The sequence below is a fragment of the Saccopteryx bilineata genome, chromosome 2 (genome assembly GCF_036850765.1).
Source record: "Saccopteryx bilineata isolate mSacBil1 chromosome 2, mSacBil1_pri_phased_curated, whole genome shotgun sequence".
Taxonomy (NCBI): Eukaryota; Metazoa; Chordata; class Mammalia; order Chiroptera; family Emballonuridae; genus Saccopteryx; species Saccopteryx bilineata.
In genome coordinates this window covers 361,807,035-361,832,089 of record NC_089491.1, presented here as the reverse complement: position 1 = coordinate 361,832,089, position 25,055 = coordinate 361,807,035, and the positions used below count along the sequence as shown (strand labels likewise).

At 50.9% G+C, this 25,055-nt stretch overlaps 1 protein-coding gene across 4 annotated transcripts in view; it reads left to right on the top strand.

Moving 5' to 3' along the window:
• Positions 1 to 25,055, top strand: part of ABR (ABR activator of RhoGEF and GTPase) — a 198,464-nt gene that overhangs the window by 95,120 nt on the left and 78,289 nt on the right. For 2 of the 4 annotated variants that reach the window (XM_066263099.1, XM_066263100.1), the window contains exon 3: positions 24,014 to 24,108. In XM_066263099.1, the coding sequence (XP_066119196.1) occupies positions 24,014 to 24,108 (95 nt within the window). Of the gene's footprint in view, positions 1 to 15,735; positions 16,783 to 24,009; positions 24,109 to 25,055 lie in introns of those variants that run through there. The other 2 variants (XM_066263101.1, XM_066263103.1) reach the window with 2 other exon arrangements.

Below are 25,055 nucleotides of genomic sequence, written 5' to 3'. Positions count from 1 at the left end.
CCCTCTGCCGAGCTCTCACCCCCCTTCACACCACCAGGTGGCTGTTATAGCCTTTGGCAACAAGGGCCTTGGCAACCAACTGGCTTCCCACTTGGGGGAAGCCACATCATTGCCATGGCAACAGAGGCAGAGCTCACTGGCTGCCAGGCAGTGCAAGTTTGGGAAGGGACGGTGGGGCAGGTGGGAGGTGGAGGGGGTGGAGAGGATGTTGGTCAGGTCCTGGCCCCCCACAGCCAGTTTTGTCATCCTAGGAAGGGTGGCAGGTGAGAGACAGCCATCTTGGACATACAGGGCAGGATTTTTGCTACTGGTGGAGGAGAGAGTATTCTGAGACCTGAATTGAGGCCAACTGGAAAAGCAAGGAGCAGACTCCTGCTTCCTGTATCTGCTGTTAGATCTCTCATTCCCAGCAGGGCTCAGAGACACCCCTCCCCCCCGGAGACTCAGCTATTACCCCATTGGGAGCAGGTGCAGCAGGATTCATTGTAGGGCACAATACAGGGCCAGAAATGCTGGCTGAGGGTTGAGAAAGCGTGGCCAAATAGAGCCACTTGCTGAAGAAGAAAAGTGTCCTTGCCGTTTCCTTCTCCCCTCTGCCTTCCTCCTCGCTTCCTGTCCTGGTTCCTTCCCTCATCACATGACCACCTCACTAGAGTGCTTGTCCATCGATTTTTAAAATCCCTGGTGAAAGGTACTGTCAGGCTGTCAGGAGCACAGGCACAATAAGGAGGCGCTCTGCCTGGAGCTCTGAGGCCTCAGGGCACTGACATTCTTCAGTTCGTGGTTGCCCCTTTTGCTTGGTGGCTCATAAGGGGAAAACTTGGTTTGAGGACTTTGAAATCCAGATATGCTACAGTGACAACTGACTAAAGTGCTCGGGAACCCAATGATTAAGTTTAACACCACTGACTAGAAGTCAGGCAAGATAGAGGTAGGGAACATTTATCCAGCTTGGGGATCCTAGCGAAGATTCCAGACCAGTGCACCCCTTCCTCCCCACCTTCTCTCCTGGAGTGGCGTTTTTTTTTGCCCTTTCCGCTGGGTCACTTGCTCCATCTAGTGGACTCAACAAGTATTGCTGTACACATTGGGGTGCTGGAGAGAGCAGACAACCTCTCTCCGTACTTGGGGAACAGTTTGAGTTTTTTAAAAAAGGAGGGGGAAGAGGAAGAAGCAGGAGGAGGAGAAGAAAGCAAGCCAACCAAGGTTTCTGCCACTTGGCTCTGCTCTTTGGCCAGGTCGGTTCCCTCCCTGCCAGACTTCCGGTTGGGGCCTCGGGAACCAAGGGGACTTTCAGACCAAATCAGACCATTGTTCTGGATATTTTGATATCTGGCCTCTGGAAGTTGGGCGTTCCACACCCAAATATGCAGCCACTTTGGTCTTCGGATTAGTCAGGATTCTCCAGAGAAATAGAACCAATACAATGCATATGCGTATATAATAGAGAGAGAGATTTTTGTTATAAGGAGTTGGCTCACTCCATTATGGAGACTGAAAAATCCCAAGAGCTGCAGTCAGCAAACTGGAGACCCAGGAAAGCCGATGTGTAGTTCTTGTCTGAGTCTGGAACCTGCAGGATCAGTGCTCTTTCAGACTAGAAAGCCAGCAGGCTTGGACCCAAGAAGAGCCAACACTTTGGTCTGAGTCTGAAGGCTGGAATAGACCCGTGTCCCAGCTCTGCAGTCAGCCAAGAGGAGCTCCCTCTTCCTCAGCAGCCTTTCTGTTCTATTCCAGTCTTCCGTTGATTAGATGAGGCCCACCCACTTTAGGAAGGGAAATCTGCTTTACTCAGTCAACTGAGTCAAATATCAATCTCATCCAGAAACACCCTCACAGACACACCCTGAATAATGTTCAAATTGTCTGAGCACCGTGGCACAGTCAGGTTGACACATAAAATTAAATGTCACAGTCTCATAGAGCCGCCCAGGGAACAGGCGGGGCACAAGCTTTGGATAGATACACGTCTGCTCTCTTTAGCTGTGAGACATTGGAGGATTGTCATAACCCCTCTGAGCCTCAGTTTTCTTATCTCTAAATAGGACTTCAGAGGATAGACTGGGAGAGCTCAGGTGAGGCCTGCAGCATCGGGCTCGTCTCACTGTGGATGCTCGGTCCTTGGTGACTGAGGCCCACAAGACTTTTCTCAGCAGCTTTTAGAGGAGGGGGGAGCCAGGAACATTGCAAGGACCTGGTCTGATGAAGGTTAGCTGGACGACACTGTGTCTGCTTTAGCAACCTGCTTTCTGGGTGGATTGGTGCTGCCCAGAGTGGAAGCCCAGATGAAGCCACGTCTCTAGTGTTGGCAGGACACACTCGCTTCACTCCCCAACACTCCCTACAGCCTTGCTCTTCTGCGCAGCACCACCCACTCCTTGAGCCCGCAGTGTGAAACCTGAAGCACTGACCTGCAGATGCCACACTCCCCAAGCCCAGGCTGGACTCTATTGCCTACCCTCTTGGGCAGTGCAGTAAAAAGGGGCCTCAAGGAAGAGAGAAAATCTAGGTGTTGTCTCAGCCCTGCCACCTTCTAGCTGTATGACCTGAGGGATGTGCATCACCTTCTCTGAGCTCCAGGATTGCTCATCTCTAAAGTGAAGATACGGAGAATTTCCTCCCTCGTGACCTCACACAGATGTTGTAAGGCTTCCATGAGATGGTGTTAAGTAGAGCTCTTTGTAAATTGGTAAATTTACATTTTAGTTGTATGCATTTTAGTTAGGATTGCCCGATGTCAAACTCATTCTGTAGTTCCTGTGATACCCACAGCAGGTAAAAGGGTGTCTAACAAAAGGCTGAATTGAAGGGTTCAGACTCTAGCTTACAGGAAAATCCAAAGATAAGGATGGGAGAGCCTGACCAGGCGGTGGCGCAGTGGATAGAGCGTCGGACTGGGACACATAAGACCCAGGTTCAAGACCCTGAGGTTGCCAGCTTGAGCCCGGGCTCATCTGGCTTGAGCAAGGCACCAGCTTGAGCCCAAGGTCGCTGGCTCAAGCAAGAAGTCACTCAGTCTGCTGTAGCCCCCTGGTCAAGGCACATACGAGAATGCAATCAACAAACAACTAAGGTGCTGCAACTAAGAATTGATGCTTCTCATCTCTCCTTTCCTGGCTGTCTGTCCCTATCTGTCCCTCTGTCTGACTCTGTCTGTCACAAAAAACAAATAAAAAAGGATGGGGGAGAATTGAAATGATCACCATTGCTGTCATTCTCATCTCCCTCTCCCTCCTTCCTCTTCTTCTCTTCCTCCTCTTCTTCCTCCTCCTCTTCTACCTCCTCCTTCTCTTCATCATCATCACAGATACTTAGATTTTTGCTGAACTTTTTACATGGGTTGTTTCATTTAAAGCCGACCACAACCCTATAAGGTGGGTGCAGTGATCATCATTTTACAGTGAGGAAACTGAGGCTCAGAAAGGTGACTTAATTTGCCCAAGCCACTGGGGCCAGAGATTTAAACTTGTGTCTTTCTGGCCCTGGCAGGTTGGCTCAGTGGTAGAGCATTGGCCCAGAGTGTGGATGTCCTGGGTTTGATTCCCAGTTAGGGCACACAGGAGAAGCAACCACCTGCTTTACCACCCCTCCCCTCTCTCTCTCTTGCTCTCTCTCACTTTTCCTCTCCCATAGCCATGGCTCGGTTGGTTTAAGCGAGTTGGCCTTGGGCGCTGAGGATGGCTCCCTGGCCTCTGCCTCAGGTGCTAAAAAAACGGCTGTGTTGCTGAGCAATGGAGCAATGGCCCCAGATGGGCAGAGCATCGCCCCCTAGTGGGCATGCCAGGTGGATCAGAGTGTATGCAGGAGTCTGTCTGCTTCTCCTCCTCTCACTAAAATAAAAAAAATATTATATATATATATATTTAAAATAAACTGGGGTCTTTCTGACGCTGGAGTCTGTGGTGCTGCCAGGTCCGCGTGGACACCACCTCCCCTGTGAAGCTCTCACGGTGCTGGGCCCTTCGCTGTCCGGGACATGCACACTGTTACTGTCCCCGTCATCTCCATGGCCCTCAACAGCTGCTCCCAGCCGAGCACCTAGGGCTGCTCACCTGGCGTTTGTGGAATTGAACTGAGAAGCGCTGGGATGGCCAGGGAGGAGGAGGGAAGGGCAAATGCCGTCTTGGGGGATGAAGCTGGGACAGATTTCTGCCTCCCCTTTCCTCCCTCCGTCTCTTCTGAAGACTTGGGGTTTGAGATTTGAGGTTGCAAAACAAGGCGTTTGCTCTGAGGTGAATGGAGAAGCCACGTGGAGAGCAGGGGCCTCTGAGATTGTGTCCCAGTCTGCTCCCATTGGACTGTGTTTCAGGCCTGGGTTGTGGGGGTTAGCAGCTCCCTGTGGTTTGGGGGCCTCTAGGCGTTTCCAGCTGCCAGTGGAATCAGAGACATACTGTCCTCGGGTTGCCAGTCTCCTGTCTCGGCGGCCTTGCTGTCCGTTTCTCCCTGTCTGAGTCTTTGATCCTCACTGCAAAGTGGAGATGAAATGGCTCCTCCTCCATGCCAGACGCTATGCTGGGAGTCCACGAGCCTCATTGCCACCCAACTCCTCCAGCCACTGGGGGAGCCCCCTATTTTGTAGATGAAGAAACTAAGGCTCAGGGGGTTTCCTTCGCTTGTAGGAGTTGAGAAAGAGGTTAGTAGGGTGACAGGTTACCCTGATGGTGACCCTCAGCTCCCTCCAAAGCTGGCCCTTCCTGTCCTCCCTGGCCCATCCCCGCCTTCACACCTGGCTTGGAGCTGGTCTCCCCGGATGAAGCATGCCTGGCTGACCTGGGGGTCCCTGTTGCTCTCCTAGTCTGTCTGGGGTCTTCCTCTCCCTGCCAGTATGCTGGTTCATTGTTCATTAATGTTCTTTCACATCTGCCAATCAGGCTGCTTCCAAAGTAACATTTATTCACTGAAGGTTTTATGATCTCCTGTAGGTCCCAGGCAGGCACTGTGGGTATGAAGGTGCACCCAGCAAAACCCTTGAATCCTGCAGTCTTTGGGGGTAAGACAGGGAGGCTGACTGAGCCACTTTATCACGGGTGTTAAATTGCCCTGAAACAAATGCTGTGAAAGCCCTCAAAACAGTCTTCACATTGAGGGATTTGGCCATATACCAGTGAGCCATCGGGTGGCAAAGCCTGGATGGCCTTTGGGCCTTGTACTCTGCCAGAGTGCAGAAAGGCAGAGAGCATCCCAGCAGGCTGGCTCCTATCCCAGGAACTCTGTATTTTCCATTGTTGTCACCTAGTTTGTCCACTAGTGGGTGCTAGCGCTTTCTTTCACGTGGATATGCTCTTGACTTTGGACTAGTTGCTTCTATATGGAGGGCCACACAGACCCCTCACCCTCCTGTTGTTTGGCAGAAAGAAGAGGAATAAGAGAAACACTTTCCTAGCACTTACCAAATGCTGGGCGCTGTTGTAGCACTTTATAAAATACTGAACTCATTAAGCCCTGACCACAACCTTGTGAGACAGGCACTTATATGACCCCATTGTACAGATGTGGAGCAAAGGATCAAAGAGGTCGCATAACCCTCGTAAGGTCCCACAGCTGGTAAGTGGTGGGGGTGCTCATCACCGCTGCTCTCTGCGTCTCTCCTGGACAGGAGCCTTAGCGCCCTCTCTCTGGCTGGATGACTTTGGGCTACTATAGAATCCCCAGTCCCCTCACCTCTACATGGGCATAAGTGCCTCCTATCTGGAAAGGCTGCTGTGAGAACCAAGTGACATAACAGCTGTGAAAATGCCTGGTGAAGAGAACACCTGTTCCCCAGGTGATGGTTGAATTTGAATCTCTCCCAGCTGTGAACCAGCTCTTTATGAGCCCCTAGCTCTGGCAACTGTTGGGCCTTTCCGTGCCTGCTCTAGTCCTAGCAGCAGTGGCTCTGCTTGCAGTGGCATGCCTGCTGGACAAAGGTCCCCCTCTAGAGGATGCCACCATGGGGATTCAGGGGAAAGAGAGGGAGGGGCACAAAGACCCAGTTGCTTGGAAAGAGGTTAGCTTTACCTTGAGCCATTTCCCATTTGGCTGTGATCTGTCCTTCCTTGTCGCTGGCTCTCCCTGGGAGTGTGGTCCCCTTAAGCCTACCGTACTGGACACTGATGTACTCCAGGGTTTGTGAGCTGAGAAAGGAGGGGAGTGCTGGTCCGCTGACCTCGACACTGGTGGGTGCTCACCCGCCTCCCTCCTCAGAGCCTGGTTTCTGGTTCTGGAGTAGGTCAAGAGCGGAGTTTGTGCTCTGGAAACGGCCAGCTACTTCTTTGGTGTGGGAGCTTGTCCTGTGCACTGTAGGGTGTTCAGCAGCTTCTCTGGCCTCAAGCCCTCTAGATGCTGGTAGCAAACCCTAGCTGTGACAATATAAATGTCTCCAGACATTTCCAAATGTCTTCTGGGACAAAATCTCCCCTGGTTGAGATCCGCTGGTCTAGAGAAAGGTTAGAAATGTGAGGGTTGGCCTCGGCCAGTTGGCTCAGTAGTAGAGCCTCAGCCTGGAGTGTCAAAGTCCCAGGTTTGATTCCCAATCAGGGTACACAAGAGAAGTGACCATCAGCTTCTCCCCCCCCCCCCCTCTCTTTCTCTTTCTATATCTTGTCCTCCCACAGCCAGGGCTCTATTGGCTCAAGGGAGTTGGCTTCCAAGTGCTGAGGATGGCTCCATGGTCTCCCCCTCAGGCACTAAGGAAATGGCTGGCTTGTTGAGCAATGGAGCACTGGCCCCAGATGGGCAGAGCATCGCCCCCTAGTGGGCATGCCGGGCGGATCCCGGTTAGGGTGCATGTGGGAGTCTGTCTCACTGCCTCCCTTCCTTTCACTAAAAAATAAAAATAAATTTAAAAAAGAAAGAAAGAAATGTGAGGGTCTAGAACAGTGGTCCTGGGAAGGTGGGGGGAGAAGAGGTCCTTCAAGGGACAGTTGGCAGTTACTGAGAAAATGCAGGTGCACAGAAAAGGCTTAGTGAGTGGCAATGGCCCAGGAGGTGTCCCCCCGGGAAGGGAACTCAAGGCATTCAGGTTGCCCAGATGGTTTCTTTGAAACCAGTTTCTACTGATGGAGGATCCTCAGGCCTAAGGGGAAGCCAGCAGTCATAGGGTCCTAGCAGGGCAACAGGCTTGGGAGGGTGTCTGGAAGGAGTGGGAGGGGACCGCTTACTCCATGCCCTTTTATACATTGCATTTGAAGGTTGTGAAAGTATTTCCCAATTAAAATGAAAGAAAATGATCTTCAGTTGCCCTAGAGGGTGGGATGAAAAGAGAGTTACCATGCAGTAATATTTGAATAAATATATATATATTTAATTTTATTTATTCATTTTTAGAGAGGAGGGGGGGGAGGAGCTGGAAGCATCAACTCCCATATGTGCCTTGACCAGGCCAGCCCAGGGTTTCGAACCGGCGACCTCAGCATTTCCAGGTCGACGCTTTATCCACTGCACCGCCACAGGTCAGGCCAGAATAAATATATTTTTTAATTGATAAGAGAGAGGAAGAGAGATGAGAAGCATCAACTTGTAGTTGCTTCACTTTAGTTGTTCATTGATTGTTTCTCATACATGCCTTGATTGGGGGGCTCAAGCCAAGCCAGTGACCCTTTGTTCAAGCTACTGACCTTGGGCTCAAGCCAGTGATCATCAGCTTCAAGTCAGGGATCTTTGGGTTCAAACCAGTGACCTTGGGATCAAGTTGGTCATCCCATGCTCAAGCCAGGGACCTTTGGGTTTCGATTCAGGGACCTCAGCATCCCAGATCAGTACTCTACTATGCCACTACAGGTCTTGAGTAAATATTAAGATTATTTCAAGTGTTCAAATTGTCTTGCCTGACCTGCGGTGGCTCAGTGCCTAAAGCGTCAACCTGGAAACGCTGGGGTCGCTGCTTCAAAACCCTGGGCTTGCCTGGTCAAGGCACATATGGGAGTTGATGATTTCTGCTCCTCTGCTCTTCTCTCTCTCTCTTCTTTCTCTCTCTCCTCTCTAAAAGTAAAGAAAGTCTTAAAAAAAAAAGTTGAAAGAATTGTCTAGCAGTGGGACAGGTAGTTAGCTTCCAGACCTTGGAAGGATTCAAGCAGAGGTTGGTAACTAAAGGCAGAGAGGAGATTCTTTCTTTGGTAGAACTGTGTGACTTGGGGTTCTCTTAAGCCCTAGGAGCCCACATCCTATGACCTATTTTTATAAGAATCACTCACCCAACCTGAACCCGTGATTTATCTTCTTGGGAAGCCCTTTGCCTCACCCTTTAAGCCTCTTGGGGGTCTTTCCATTCATTATATTCTGAGCACCTACTTTTTACAAAGTGTGGTTCTGGATGCTGTGGGGAATTAGCATGAGCAGGGTTTGCCCCTTACCCCCTTGTACACCCTACATTCACACACAGCAAGACACATAATCCCTCTGTTTCAAGACCATCTGTGCAACAACCTGGAGAAATGTACAGGTCTGGGGGGGAGGGTTTCATGTGACCTCAGGTGGGGGAATCAGGGAGGGAAGCATGTAGGAGGCAGCCCCAGAAAGTAGGTAGTATTCTGCATGGGCACTGGCCAGAAAGTACATTCTAGATAAAGATGTAAATTCTGAAATGTGGGGAAATCTCGAGAGGTTTAAGAAAAGGAGGAGGGTCTGGTATGGCCGGCAGATTGGGCCCATGGGAAGAGGTGGGAAGTGTATCTGGGAGTGGGGTAGGCCTTCCCCCTCTGCACTTTCCACAGCCCCCCACCAGTGCCAAAGAAGAGAAGGGCTGGTGCCCACTGCGGCCTTGACACATGTCAGGCACTGCCCTGTGTGTCCTAGTTCTTCACTGGAACCCTAGAGTTGGTGCTATAATTACCATCATTTTACAGATGAGGAAACTGAGGCCCACAGAGTTTGAATGACTTACCCAGGGTCACACAGCTGGCAGGAAGCTGAGAGAGGATTCCAATCTAGAATCTAGGGGAGTGTTTTGTTTTTGTGTTTATTTGTTTTACTATATAAATAGTGGCATGTACTTGTTTATACTCAACATTTGCCTTATGTGGAACTCTATGTATGATTTTTGAAATGATTTCTACTGTAACAGAGAAAGAGAAGGCAGAAGGAGAAGCATAATTATTGGGCAGATGATGAAAGGCACTGGCCCCCGAGGTCATTTCTCATTGCCCTAGGGCAGGGGTCCCCAAACTTTTTACACAGGGGACCAGTTCACTGTCCCTCAGACCATTGGAGGGCCGCCACATACAGTGCTCCTCTCACTGACCACCAATGAAAGAGGTGCCCCTTCTGGAAGTGTGTGTGGGGGGGCAGATAAATGGCCTCAGGGGGCCGCATGTGGCCCGCAGGCCGTAGTTTGGGGAAGCCTGCTACTGAGCTCCAAAGCTCTAGAGGTGGGGCTTGAGCTTCTGCCAAGAAAATTAAGAGGAAAAGAGGTGGTAGAAGGGGCTTCAAGCCTAGGACAAGGCCCAAAGGTGAGACTGTGCATGGTCCTTTCAGGAGATATTAAGCAACAGAGGTGGTTGTCAATAGTTGGATCAGTTCAGTCATCAGCAGGAGCCCCACCACCCTAGTTTGGGCTGACTCGGCTTCCTGCTAGGCTCAGATTGAGCAATGTTTTAGAAAGAGTAACCTGATGTCAGTGGTAGAAACACAGTGAAGAATAGCCATGTTGCCCTGGCCGGTTGGCTCAGTGGTAGAGCATCGGCCTGGCGTGCAGGAGTCCCGGGTTCGATTCCTGGCCAGGGCACACAGGAGAAGCGCCCATCTGCCTCTCCACCCTTCCCCCTCCCCTTCCTCTCTGTCTCTCTCTTCCCCTCCCGCAGCCAAAGCTCCATTGGAGCAAGGTTGGCCCAGGTGCTGAGGATGGCTCTATGGCCTCTGCCTCAGGCGCTAGAATGGCTCTGGTTGCAACAGAGCAATGCCCCAGATGGGCAGAGCACCGCCCTCTGGTGGGCATGCGGGTGGATCCCGGTCGGGCGCATGCGGGAGTCTGTCTTCTGACTGCCTCCCCATTTCCAACTTCAGAAAAATACAAAAAAAAAAAAAAAAAAGAATGGCCATGTCACTTCCTGCTTAAAACCCTTCAGTGCCTCCCCTTTGTCCTATGGTAATGCTGTCAAGGCCTGTCTGTCCTGACCACCCGACCTCTGCCTACCTCTGTGGCCTCATTACCAACTTCCCAAGTAGAAAGTGAGCCCTGCAAGCTTTGTCAGTTTTGTAATAAAACATTTGCTCATTTCAAATTCTAGTGCCCAGAAAGAACTGTGCCTGGCTCAGGGGATGCTCAATAAATATTGGTTGAATGAATGAGTGAGTGAATAAATACTCCCCACCTGGACCGAACTCATTTCATTTTGCCTCACGTAGTCCTGTGTGACCCACAGGCCTACTGGCTTGGCTAACCCCTGTTAATTTTTAGTTATAAGTTTTAATGTCACCTCCTCCAGATGGCCTTCCATGACTCCTCCTTTTGCTCTGTCAGATGTGCCTGTCTTGTGCCTCCAGAGCTAAATCTACTTTCCCAATCAGAGCACTTACCCCACTTCTTTTTTTAACTTCTTTATTTTCTCTGATTACATCACTGAAAATTCTAACTTTACAGAACTATGTAATATAGAAAGTCTCAAGTTCCATCCCACAGAGAGAACTTCTGTTAGAAGTTGGTTGTATATTGTATGTGTCTCCTTATTTCATGTGATAAATAGATAGAGAGAGGGAGATAGATAGATAGATAGATAGATAGATAGATAGATAGATAGATAGATATATGTGGGTAGATAGAGTGGGATTGTATTTCATACTATTGGTACTGTTATGCAATTTGTTCTTGTTTTACTTAATAAGTAGATATCTTGCATATTGATAATTACAGATCTACCCTATTTTTCTTTAGGATTATATGCAGTATTTTATTTTATAGATGTACCATAATTCACTTAACCAGCCTCCTTCTGATAGACATTTGGGCTGTTTCCAGTATTTCACTAGTATAAACACCAATGCAGTGAACATCTTTGTAAATAGATCTCTGTGACTTTGTAGAAATGTTTTTGTAGAAAAGTTTCTTAAAGTAGAGTTGCTGAGTCAGAGCATATGAGCATGTCAAGTCACAATAGCTGTTCCCATGTATCCTTTCTGAGCGAGTTGTGCCTCAGCGCTATAGTTCTGAGATCGTGTGCCTCCCCTGGCATTGCCTTGGCTCACAATGTCAGTCTGTCCCTGAGACCATCTGCTCCATGCCCCTAGCTGTAGTGTCCTGTTTGTGGCTGTGTTCTGAATGCTAGCACGGTGCCTGGTGCACAACAGGCAATTAATAAAGCCTTGTTGATTGAGTGGGTAAGGGAACAAGGAGATGGAGAATGAGTGTGAGACAAGGCCGTGGGGTTGAGGAGACTAAATGACCCGTGGCTTTGAAAGTGTGGGCTTGGCGAGTGTCAGGTATCTTAATGGGTTCTCCTTGCCAAAGGGGGAGTCCATGCCCCGATTCTCCAAAGTGTGGTTCTAGCCACTTCTCCAACTACATCACCTGCTCCTTTTCTCTTCTGTCCTCCAGCTGTGTTTCCTGGGGCTCCTTACAAAACGTTTTCCTTTCCTGCCTTCCTGCCTTTGCCTGGGAACCCTCCCTCTTTTCAGGGTGCTGCTCAGGAGCCACTCTCCTGTGAAGCTTTCCTCTCAGGGAGGGTTAGTGCCTTTGTCCTGTGTCCCCACTGTGTCGATCAGTGAGAACACTGCCTTGTTAGTGCAGGTGTCCTTCACCCCCGAAGGTGGGGAGCGCTCTAATGGTGAGGGTTGTGTCTCCCAATTTGTGTGTTTGTAATGCCAGGCTTTCTCTCCAGGTATGAATGAACAAACTGAGTGAACAGATAGATGGACAGGCAAGAACGGAAGTCAAAATGGAATGTTGTTGTGAGTGTGTAGGTGTGAGATGCTGCCAACCTTGGTTGGGGTGGTGGCTTTGGAAAAGGAAAAGAAAGAAGAACCAAAGGGTCTTGGTAAAAGGGATGTGGGGACTGAGGGAAGGGAGAGTCCCAAGATGGCAGCTGGTTTAGGGAGAGGGAAGGGTCCGTTGGTGTGGATATGTGGAGTGGAGGGGAGTGGATGAGACTTCCAAGTGAGGAGCTCCAACTGACTGCACAAAGGCTACCTTTGGAGCTGAGCAAGACGCTGGAGGTGCAGGTGGTAAAAGGCTATGACTGGCCTAGAAACGAGAAGGGATGAGTGCTCAAAGGGCAGAGCAAAGGACTGAGGCCTGGGTCCTGAATGGATGACTCTACATCCATAGGAGGCTGGAGACAGAAGGGCCAGTCTAACCAGAGTGGTCAGCAGTAGCAGCAGCGTGAGGATGTCCAGGCTGCAGAGGCCAAGGAGTGAGAGAGAAGACTCTGGTTTGGGGAAAAGGCAACGTGGGGGCCTTTGGAGTGGGCTGTTTCTCTGGAGGGGAGGAGCAGGAGTCAGGCTGAAGTAGGTGGAGTGTGGTGGATGCAGGGAGGAAGCTCAGGTCCCGGGTTGGCTTGGGGCATTTGTAGGGGAAAGGGAGGGAGCATCGCTGGGACTTGTGAGTCACTTCCCCTCCCGGGGGAGGACTGAGGGCCTCTGAGTAGAGTCTGTGTGCCCAATGGAGCTGGAAGGGCATTCTAGCTATTCACTGGAATTTCCAGCCTGGGATGGGGTGGAGTACAGATGCTACGAATTTTCAGGGAGCAGCTTCTGAGAGGTTTCAGGGTTTGGGAAAGAAGTGGGTATCAATCTCACCATGTAGAATAGGGACATAGGGACTGGAGATGGGGGTACTCTAGGAGACTTCTAAGGGCACCTCATGCTCCTTTGTGTCGGGGAAGGGACATAGGAGGGGCCCCTGGGCTTTTAGTGCTTCTCCCATGCCACCTGTTTGTCTGACCATGGGGGCAGCCCGTGCCATGCACTTGGAGCCTGTAGGATGGGAGGCAGAAACTGTGGCACAGAGCCCTGGGCTGGCACACTTGTGCCCTGGGGAATGCCAGGCCTGGCTGTTCCCAAGCCCTGGGAACAGTCTCATCCACTCAAACCAAATGAGAAATTATGGCTGAAAGGGCCCTTCAGATGTGCCCGGGCTATTTATAACCCAGTTAAGTCATGGACAGGGGAAAACCAGTGACTGAGGGAAAGGGCAGTGCATGGGGTGGGGTGTGCCTCTGTGAAACCCTGTTAGCCCTAAGGCCCCAGAGAACCTACCCTCAACCCCCTGTATTTCAGCTTTGGTGACAGAGAGGAGCCTGGCACTGGTGAGGACGAGTTTTCTGTGCGAATAGAATGGCAGGAACCCCACCGAGAGCTTAGAGCATCCACAGACTGTGGGAGAGGAGGAATAAGAAACCAAGTCCAGGCCCTGGCCGGTTGGCTCAGCGGTAGAGCGTTGGCCTAGCGTGCGGAGGACCCGGGTTCGATTCCCGGCCAGGGCACATAGGAGAAGCGCCCATTTGCTTCTCCACCCCTCCGCCGCACCTTCCTCTCTGTCTCTCTCTTCCCCTCCCGCAGCCAAGGCTCCATTGGAGCAAAGATGGCCCGGGCGCTGGGGATGGCTCTGTGGCCTCTGCCCCAGGCGCTAGAGTGGCTCTGGTCGCAACATGGCGACGCCCAGGATGGGCAGAGCATCGCCCCCTGGTGGGCAGAGCGTCGCCCCTGGTGGGCGTGCCGGGTGGATCCCGGTCGGGCGCATGCGGGAGTCTGTCTGACTGTCTCTCCCTGTTTCCAGCTTCAGAAAAATGCAAAAAAAAAAAAAAAGAAAAAAAGAAACCAAGTCCATTCTTTTTTCTTTTTCCTCCTATTTCCTCCTCAACCCTCCATCCAGCTTGAAGGCTCAGCCAAGGGCTCTGTTTTCAGCTGAGGTGCCCATTGGAAAGGAGAAGTGATAATACCAGGTGGTCCAAGGGTAGTACACAAGTTAACCCTCCTTTGAAAAGCATTTCAAAGAGTTTGACTCTGCCCCCAGTGGCCACACAGTTGTCACCTGACAGGGGATGTGACATGTGCATAAGGAGGTCAGTAGTAGACATGCAAAAAGATTGATTGATAGCTCAGACACTGTATCGTTAAGAGCCACAGTGGCTGATCCTGGCAACTGCGTAGTGGAGAGAGAATTGTAAGCTGGGAGCATCAGGAAGATGACAAGGGAATCCCTGGCTGGAGATTTGGTTGTAGGACTGGTGGGAGATGGGAGGAGCTGGCTTGAGTTGGGCTGGAGCTTCAGAGCTCACCATCCATAATGTTGAGTTTCACTTGATCTATCTAGTTGGTGGTACCTATTATATACAGGTTTACAAAGATTCAGTGGAGGGTTGGTAGTATGTGGAGCTGAATTTAATTTGTGAGGAAAGGGGAGATGGGATATTCAGGGAACCCCCCCATGCTCCTCCCCCACACAACTCCTAACCTTCTCTCAAAGAAACAACCAGCTGCAAGAAGGCAGCAACCTGCCTGACTGGTGGTGATGCAGTGGATAGTGTCGACCTGGGACACTGAGGTCCCAGGTTCAAGACCCAGAGGTCACCAGCTTGATTGTGGGGGTCACTGGCTTGAGTGTGGGATCATCAACGTGATCCCATGTTTGCTGGCTTGAGCCGAAAGGTCGCTGGCTTGAAGCCCAAGGTTGCTGGCTTGAGCAAGGAGACACTGGATCAACCAGAGCACCCACCCCCGCCCGACAAGACACGTATGAAAAGTAATCAGTGAACAACCTAAGTGCCACAGCTACAAGTTGATGCTTCTCATCTCTCTCCCTTCCTGTCTCTGTCTCTCTTTCAAAAAAACGAGCAGCAACCTTGTCTGTGGGCCTAATTCAGTGCACAGAGATGTGTCTCATTTTAGACTACACCATGGTATATTTTATTTTTATTTTTCATTTTTTTTTCAATTACAGCTTTCAATATTATTTTGTATTGTTTCAAGTGTACAGCCTAGTGTTAAGACAATCATATATAGTACTTTACGAAGGGTTCCCCCTGATATTTCCAGTACCACCTGGCACCATGCATAGTTATTGCAATATTATTGACTGCACTTTGGGTTTTTACAAATGAAACTTATCTGCCATCATTTTAAAATCAAGAGATATTACCTAAGAATCCAGATTTCCACCTTCTCTTGAATAATCCAAGATGGGGCAACCTTTCACGTGTGTTGCCCTTGGCAGTCATTCACTGGAGCTGAGTAGCCGTTTCTTGAGATCACCCAGTCCCTACCTGGCTCACCTTATCTACACCATCATGGGTGCTGGAGTTTGCAACCTTTGCCCTAGGGTTGTGTTGTGAAAGAGCTTTTCCTGTGCTGCCCCAAACTCCTCCTCCCCCGTGAGAGTAAGTGAATGTCCATCTCTGAATCCCGGGTAGGGAACAAGAATGTACCGTATACCCTCTGGATGGATTCAGCTTTGGCAACTGTTGAAGCAGCCATGGGAAGCAGCCTGGGGTGGGCAGGGTGGACCGTGCTTCCTGGCTGGGTTCGTGTGTACCCTCTTCTGTGGGGCGGGCTCTATTGGGCTGAGACCCCTCTTGAGGGAGAGAGCGCCAAGGAAGTGGTATTGCTAATCTCGGCAGCATCTGTGAAGAGGACCTATGTGAATGTGACACCTCTGACTGTCCAGGTGGCCCTGCTGCACAACCTGGCTGGCATTTGTGCTGTTGCAATGAGGCAGGTCAGGCCTCCTTTGCACAAAGCCTTGTTCCCTCAACCCGGGGCGGGGCTGGAAACTGGTTTCTCACGAGGCCTTCGCCTCCCCTCCGCCAAGGTGTCAGAGGCAGAGGTGAGAAAGGGACTACGGTTTATGGGGATTCCAAGGTGATAGTGAGGTTGGCCCTGGTCGTCCCCGACGCTGTGCGGGCAGCTGCTCCTCCGCTCCTCCGCTCCTCCCCCTGCCGGCTCCCGCCCGACTCTGGAGAGGAGCTGTAAATAAAGCCTGTCTCTGGGAAGCCGACCTCCCCTGCGCCCGGCCCGTCTGCGGCCTCCTCGCCCCTCCTTCGCGCTCCAGAAACCTTCACCAGCCGCCTGGCCGGGTGACCACAGAGAGAACGGCTCCACCTCGCTTGTCAAGTTGTGCATTTCCTGTGTATTAATAGCAAACGCGAACCTCGGAGCTCAGAAAGGGCGGGATCGCCGGGGTCGGCGGCGGCGGCGGGGCGCCGGGACCGACCTCGGGAGCGGCGGCCGCAGAGCGCGGGGCCCCGCCTGCGCCCGGCCCGCGCGCACAGCAGGAAGGGCCGGTGGCCGCGCAGGGGCGCCTCCCGCTCCGCCCGCGCGTCTTCCTTCGCTGAGAGCCCTGACTTCGCGGCGGCGGCGGAGGGGACCTCCGCCGGGAGGCGGACTAGGCTCGCGGGGCTGCCCCGGAGGACCCGCTTTCCCTTTCTCGGGGCAGGACGCGCGCGAGGCGGGATCGCAGCCCGGCGCTTAGGAAAGCTGGGAAGAGGCTGCAGGAAAAGGTTCATAATGGAGCCTTTCATCGGGAGCCGGTGGCCAGGTGCCAGAACTGACTCCGGGGTGGCCAGCATGCTGGTTTAGGCCTGCCCTACACGCTCTTCCCCTCCCTGCCCGCCTGCCTCCCTCCGGGGCGGCGGCGGCAACGGCTGCTGCTGCGGCTGCTGTGGCTGCGGCTGCTGTGGCTGCTGCTGCTGCTGCTGCTGCGTGGACCCTGCTTCCTGTTTGCCCTCCACGGCTCCGGCTGCCATGGAAGAGGAAGAGGAGGCAATAGGCTTTTTGGACAAGGTTCTGGAGGATGAAGATGTGTTTCTTCTGGAGGAATGCGAGCTGGGAACCCCGACCAGCCCTGGCTCAGGGTCCCCCTTCTTGGTGTCTGTGAAGGTGGGAATGTGACACGCCCTGGATGCTTGTTGAGGGAGGGGGCAGGGCTAGCAGCTTTCAACTGCCGAAGCTGTGCGGGCAGAAATGGCTGATTGGTGCACTAACCTCAGTCAGCTTGAGAGGGCCTGGCGCATGCCTGCGAGGGGATGAGAGGGGCTGTGCGCTCTGGCAGCTGTTCTGGAGAAGAGGTGCTGTGCCTGCCTCCTCCCCTGGACCAGTTGTCCTCAGGGGGAGTGGCTGCTGGCTTTACCCAGGCCAGCTGTGCTCGGGGCTTTCTCTGGCAGTGACATGAGTCACCTGGTGGGCACATGAGTAGTGTGAGCCTGCTGCCCCAGAGGAGCTGGCTGACTTGAAACCAGGAGGCCATAATTCATTGTTTCCATGGCAACGGTGGGATAAGTGCACTTATGAAGTTCAGGCCAAGGGGCCACTCTCTTCCTAGCAAAGAGACTTGGTGAATCTGGGCTAGGGCAAGAAAGCATTTGAAGAGAGAGAATGCCAGAGATCACTGAGCTTCCCTGAAGGAAAAGAATTGGAGCTGCTGAAGAGAGGGAGGTGACAGCTGGCTTTGAATCACAAGCCAGGTGGGTAGGAACTTTTTCTAAGGTGTGCGTAGGCAGGAAGCATCTGCTGGACCCCAGCCCACTCATTCCGGCTGTGGGCATTCTTGGCAGCAATACTCCCGCCTTGTTGGAGATGTTGCCTTAAAGGTAAAGCAGGAGAGGAGTGGCTACATCAGCCCCAGGGGCGGCGCTCCTTGAAACTACATCAGTGTTGCCTGAGGCCTGGCACACCAAACCGGTCTTCCTTTCCTTCTCCTAAACCCACTTCTAAGAGCTCTAACCTCAGCCTTTTGCTCACCTCCTCTCTGTTCTGTGGCCAGCAGTGGGGCCAGTTAGAAAGTATGGCAGGGAGTTCACAGACTGCAAGCCAGGCTGCCTAACAGGGGGCACTCATCTGTGGGCCCCAGGCCTGTCTGCCCAGGCAACACTGCTCCCCAGAAGGTGTGGTGCTCAGAGCCCTGCTGTGGGCAGGAGACTGTCACTGAGCCTCTCTGGGCCTCTTTGTCCCTCCTGTAAGATGGGGATCACAGCCCTGCCCTACCCACGCTACAGTGTGGTTCTGAGGAGGAGCTAATGGAGGTAAAAATAGACTGCTGCCCTTGGTAGATGGCTGATTTGTGGAGTCTGGGTGGAGCCGTAGCTGTAAGCCTGGGTGTAAAGCAATGAGACACTGCAATGGGAGGTGGCCGTGGCTAGTGTCCCACCTCTGGTTCTCTCTTCTGGTGCTAGCTCCAAGCACTAGGTAGGAGTAAGTCACATTCCTCATTGGGCCCACAAAGGCCTCTGCACTTAGAGTCTGACCAGCCTTCCCACCAGGAACAGAATGGGAAAAAGTCTGATTATGAACCAAGAGTGCCAGATGGTTCAGTAGTGTGTGGGATTGAGGTATGAGGGGTTCCTAATGGGCCTCCTCTGAGAAGCCTTTCCCAGCACGGATGGGATCCCACTCATATGCTGGCATATAGGTCCACCCTTACTCTGGACTCTGGCTTATACCTCAGCCTTAGCCCATATTTCATTCTGAGCAGAACTCTAGGCATTTGTCTCCTCGAGTATATCCTAGTCTCCTTGAAGGCAAGGGCCACATTGTATTCGTTGTGGAATTCTACATCGTGCTTGGTGCTTGGCTGGTGCCCAGTGAATTTGTGGAATGAATGAGGCTTGATGGGGCCTGCAAAGGGGTGTGCCGTGTCTCTTGCCTTGCTTGCAGAGGTGTTCTAGGGGTTCTGGGCACACATCCTACCTAAAAACACTGCTCCTCCCAGATCCCTGTAGGTCGTCCCCTCTACCTTGCTGCCTTGTGTTCCTGGACTTGCCTCCAGCATGGGGAGAGGAGGCACTTCCTGAGTATTGGGGAATTCCAGGCCCCCTGTCTCATCCTGAATACCCCTGGAATGCTGTCCTCCTCACTAGGCTTGGCTGTCTTTAGAGGGAGAAGACAAGCAGTCTGACTAGAGAGAGATGGTGAGAAAGCTCATTGATTCATTCAACAAACACTGTCAGGTTGTGTTCTATTCAAAGCACTCTTCCTGGCATGGGGGAGGAGATGAGATGAACGAGGTGTGGTCCTTTAGTTCAGGGTGAGGGGCAAGTGCACAGATGATAGAACTGTCATGAGAAAGTAGGGCCGTGAGAAGCGTTCTGATAAAAGAGGACTAAGTTCAGAGGAGAAGAGACCGCTTTGAGTTGAGTCAGGGCTGGACTGGGTGCACCTGCACACGTGTGCATGTACACTTGTGTCGTCAAAGGGGCATTTCTGGAGAGTGTGCTCCTGCCCTGGGCTGCAGACGGTGTTGGCATGCTCTTGGGAGATAGACTTATCTCAGCAGCTGGTAGGAATCCAAACAGTTTTCTCTTTTCTATTACTTTACTTCAGGAGTACTTACCTTTAATAGTCGTCATGTTCTTGAGCATGTGTCCAGATGCTAGTCCTATAAATCAGTCCAATTTTCAGTGTCATTTCTGAGGTGCTTCTTCTTCCTGGGGGACAGGTGTGAAGGTGGCAGTGGTTTCCTCCAGAGTGGGAGCTTGCTGTGTCTTTCAACCCACACTTCCCTTTGACGAATTAATGATGTATAAACTAATCATAATGTGAATACTGATAGCAACATCACCTTCCATCTGTAAAGTGTTGCATACTTTCCAAAACTCTTTGATATAGTTCTGTTTAGAGGTATGTAGGCCTAGGAGGGTTCTTTCATATAAATGCTGCTATTTAAGGGAACTCATTTGTCAGGAATAGAAATCCTTTTATAATGCAGATTAACCCTTCAAGTGTTATTAAGTGCCAGTCTTTAACGACTTGTCTGAAATACCTAAATTTCTCTTTCATCTGCCCAGGTCTCTTCTCCTGCCCTGGACAGTGATGGCCATGCCTATGTCCCCAATGTGGGTGTTTCCGGAAATGGGGGCCACGTTAGGTGATGATTTGAGAGATGATCTTAGGTGGCATCTGGATATGTATTTTGCACTTTAATAGGTATATATTTTAATGTCCATCAGAAAAAATAGGATTTGTACATCTTTCCTATGATTTCAAATGTCATATGTGGGATAGGGCTGTGCTTTTAAGAAGTCAGTTGTAAAGAACAATATTAAGTAAAGAGCAGTATGTGAATATGACAAAACTGCAAAGGTGGAAGATGAACAACCGAAGTTTGGAAACACTCCTGGATGCCATGGGGTCCGCTAAAGCTTCAGACAGCCAGGAGCCCAGGACAGGGGATCCACCCACAGAGAGTGGGATCTGGGCTTTGTCCGTCCCCCAGCAGTTGCCCCTGTCCTCTCTGCTCTTCTTTCATTTCTTTTTTTAAAGAGTGATTTGAGAGAAACATTGATTTGTTGTTCCACTTATTTATGCATTCATTGGTTGACTGTTATTCATTGGTTGTTTGTGCCCTGACTGGGGATCAAGCCCACAACCTTGTCATATCAGGACAGTGCTCTAACCAGCTGGGCTACCTGGCCAGGACTGTCCTCTCTGCTCTTCATTCTGAAAGACTCCTCCCTAGTGCCTAGCGCTGAGGAGAGGAGAGAGTGGTGGATGTCCCTGCATTGTCTCAACTCAGAGAAGCGCTAGCTGAACTGAGGCTGATGCTTGGCATGGACACAGCCCCAAGACCCAGTGGTATCTGCTCTGAGCAGACCCCCTGGGTGCTCCTTGCAAACTGCTGTGGCCTATAAGCTGAATTCTGCTGGTGTAGAGCCACTTGGCCTAGAGTTCTGCATCACAGGTGGCTTTGCCTCTTCAGTCCTCATTGTTGTCTTGGAGGAGACCAAAGCTGGACAGACTGTGTCTTGGCATGGCCTAGAACCAAACCTTTGGAGGCCTATTTTTTTAGTCTCTACTGTGGTAGACTAGGCCAGAGCTAGCTAAGCCTTATTTGTAGGTGTTGTCCCTACCAGGCTGACTTGACCTCTTATATTTGAGGGCCTTGAGCTGACAGACTTTAAAACCAGCAGATTGTGTAAAATGCTGGGGATGAAGGATCCCACTGTGGCTACATTTCATAAGCTCCTCGGGCAGGAAATGGGGCCGGTGTCACTGAACAGGCAAATTTCCTGTGCTGGGGGACCATGAACACTTTAGAGAACTCGCTCTGGGGATTCTGGGCACGTGGACACCTCTGGATGGCCCTTTGGGACTGAGACCGTCCCCCTCACTAGTATTCCCAGGGCCCGGCACCCAGTGAGAGGCGTGAATGAGTGAATGTTGAACCCTGTCATTTTCTGAGATAACCAAAGCCCCACAAGGATTGAAGAAACAATTGTGAATTTCCAGATAATTCAAAACCAAGAATATGGGTCTGAGGAAAGCAAAGAAAAGATGGAAAAGGTTTTTGGTGGCAGCCGAGAACAGGCCTCCTGTGATGAAATGCTCAGAATTTCGTCTCCCCTCCCCTCCACCGCCATGCCAGCCCAAACTTCAGAGTGAATGTGGCCCAGTGTGCGGACTCTTAGGGGTCATTCCTTATTCCCTTTTGGGGACCCCTTTCATGATTGGACTCTGAGGTAGGAGTCTCTTAAGGAAGTGGGCCTTGCTGAAATAGGCTGACAGGGGTCTGTGCTTATGCCAGGGAGGATGAAGGCTTGGCAGGGGCTGTGAATCACCCAGTCTTCACCCTGATCCTAGCCTAGCCAGCTCTACGGTTAAGGTCACAGTGTTCCCCACGTGACTTCAGGTCCTCAGACAAATCCTAGGTTGGCTGGGAACAGGAGGGGAATGGGGTGCATCAGGGGAGCGCTAGCCCCCAACACGGAGGGAGGGTTCACATTTGTCAGCAGCAGGGTTTATGTGACATGCAGGGAGGCCACCTCGGGTCTTTTAAGTCTTGTTTCCATTTGTATAATGAAAAAGTATAGCACCCACCTCAGTGAGGCATTTGAAGGCCAAGTGAGAGAGTGGGAAGGACTTACAAGCCTTAATAAATATTAGGTGCCCACTCGTTAGGGGTATCACATGGTGCTGGGCTCCAGGGAAGTGCCCAGGTGTGTAATACAGGTACTTCAAAAGCCCAACAAAATCACTGGGCAGGTAATAAGACAGGGTACCCATCAGGTTCTAGGGTCAGAGCCACAGACGACTCCAACATGCCAGCTGACGCTGCAGGCCTGAGACTTCGGCTGTGCCTTCGAGGAGAAGTGGTACTCAGACAGGAGAAGAGCCAGGGTAGGAGAAGGCATCTGAGGCAGCAGGGATGACCAACATCCAGAGGCTCAGACACTCCTGGCGTGTTGGGAAGACAAAGAGATCTGTTGGCTGTGGGAAGATGAAAAGGGTAGGGAGAGGCACAAGGAGCCACTGAAGGTCTTTAAGTAAATAAGCTGGGCCCCATGTCACAGTTTATATTTGTATTTACTTGGTTTTTGTTGTTATTTTATGTCTTTTTCTTCCACTAGATCATAAACCACATATGAGTAGGGAGGGACTACTGTATGTTTCTTTCCTATTGTACCTACAGGGTCTGGTGGGCATTCAGTAAGTATTTGTGGACTGAATAAATAAGTGAACAAGTAACTTAACTGAATCCCCAAATAATGATAGTTTGCGGTGTTACTGTTAAGTCCTTAACAAGCATCAGGTGTAAGTTGGCCTACTCAGAAGCTTGGGTCTTGCTCTGGTGTGTGGAGTAGGGGGAGGAGAGAGCAGCAGAGATCAGTTAGAAGAATCAGCCGGCAGGTTGGGATGTTGTGGGCCTTGACCCCAGCAGAAGGAAGGAGTGGAACGGAAGGGAAAGTCATGGTAAGAGATTAGCAAGATGGGCATTCAAAGCCAAATGAGGCATGATCTCCACCATAGGGAGAAGATGAGAGGAGGAGTAGGCCACTTGGGGTCAGTGCCTTACAAAATGAGAAAATGAGGCAGACAGGAGGTGATGGGGGAGTGCAAGGTCAAGGTTGAGGGCCGCACAGCTAGCACCTTTCGTTGTGATTTTGGACCCTGGCGACAAGAAAATACAGTTGGAAGTGTAGCTAAAAGGCCACAGGGCTGGGGTTCTCATGGCTACTTTTATTTTTGTGAGAGAAGGGGAGAGAGAGAGACAGACTCCCACATATGCCTCTACCTGAATCCACCAAGCAAGCCCCCTATGCTCCTTGGGGCCGTTGCTCAGCAACCGAGCTATTTTTTTTTTTATAAATAAATTTTTATTAATTTTAATGGGATGACATCAATAAATCAGGGTACATATATTCAAAGAAAACATGTCCAGGTTATCTTGTCATTCAATTATGTTGCATGCCCATCACCCAAAGTCACATTGTCCTCTGTCACCTTCTATCTAGTTTTCTTTGTGCCCCTCCCCCTCTCCCTCCCTCCCCCACTTCCCGTAACCACCACACTCTTGTCCATGTCTCTTAGTCTCGTTTTTATGTCCCACTAATGTATGGAATCATGCAGTTCTTGTTTTTTTCTGATTTACTTATTTCACTCCGTCTAATGTTATTAACCGAGCTATTTTTAGTGCTTGAAGCAGGAGGCTCCATGGAGCCATCCTCAGCACCCAGGGCCAACTCCTTGGAACCAATCGAGTCATGGCTGTGGGAGGGGAAGAGAGAGAGGAGGGGGGAAGGGGAGGAGTAGAGGAGCAGATGGTCGCTTCTTCTTGTGTGCCTTAACTGGGAGTTGAACCCTGGACATCCACATGCTAGGCCAACTGGCTAGGGCCCCATGGCCACTTTCATCCTATTTTTTTCTACCTTGACTCTCAGTTTATAGATCACTTCCTCTGGGATTCTCCTCCTGCCCCTGCTGTGCCCTCTCATACAGCCATGCCCTGCCTGTCAGGACTCCGATTTTCCTTCTTAACTGTGTCTCCATTAAACTGCCTCCTCCACACACATGAGGCCAGGTTCTTTGTTATCTTGCTCATTATTATAAGATTGGCTAGCTGGATGTATGTATGGATGGGTATCAAATACAGAAATGTGGAGAAAAGGATGAGAGAAACAAAACAAGATATTAGCGTAGGAATATGGGTGATTGCTTTTCCCTTTTTTTTTTGGTATTTGCAAGATTTTCTGTAATAAGTATATTTGGCATTTATCCCCTGCAAGCATTAGTTAAAGAAGAGATAAAAGGCAAAAAAACCCAAACCAACCCAGACCACTCAGGATTCTGGCCTCCTTTCTCACGAGCTATTGGCTTTTGGTTTGTCTTGTACAGGTAGAAGCAGGGAAAGGCCTGGAGATGAGGAAGCTGGTTCTCTCAGGGTTCCTGGCCAGTGAAGAGATCTACATTAACCAGCTGGAAGCCCTGTTGCTGGTGAGTATATGCTCTGGGACTTTCTGGTCCCACAGTTGGGCAGAGTCATGCTCCTAAACTACTTTTGGAGTTGGAAAGGAAGGATGACCTGAACCAGTCCTTCCCTGAGGACAGAGGCTGTGGCCCTGCTCTGCTTATGGCTCGGCGTCAGGCAGCCGGGCTCATTGCCAGAAAGGGCCTGTGCCTCTCAGCCCCCACTCTCCATTACTCGCTCTGGGAAAGGCAGGAGAAGCACAATTAGATCGGGGGTGACAGACCACTCCATCACCCATGACCGTGGCACAGGCATTACTCATCCATCTGTCCAGGTGGCGGTCCACCCACCGCTTCTACACTGTTCTCTGGGAGTCTCTCTCAGTCTGTTGAGACCTCTGTCATTGCTGGTCCCGGTCTTTCCTCCTTCCTGCAATAGTGAACCATTTGCGCCATCCCAAGGCCCCGTGCAGGTAATGTGAGGTAATGGCTCTGTGCCATTTTGAGCCATGCCACAGCTCGGAGGCATTACCAGTGCTGGTCAACCTGGCCCCTACCGCCCACTAGTGGGTGTTCCAGCTTTCATGGTGGGCGGTAGCAGAGCAACCAAAGTATAAATAAAAAGATAGATTTAACTATAGTAAGTTGTTTTATAAAGATTTATTCTGCCAAACTTAGCGAAAATCTGACATAAAGTACTTGGTAAGTAATTATTATTACATGCTTTAACTTGCTGTAACTCTGCTTTATAAATTTTATAAAGTAAAGTTACTCCCCTACTTTATAAATCACCATTACTGTGGAACCGGTGGGCGGTTAGAAAATTTTACTACTAACAGAGATACAAAAGTGGGCGGTAGGTATGAAAAGGTTGACTACCCCTGGGTTGGACCAACCCCAGAGCTTTGTGCAGGTGCCTCAGTTTCCTCTCCAAGATGGAGGCATTGTTGTGAGAATCAGACTGGGGTGGGGAG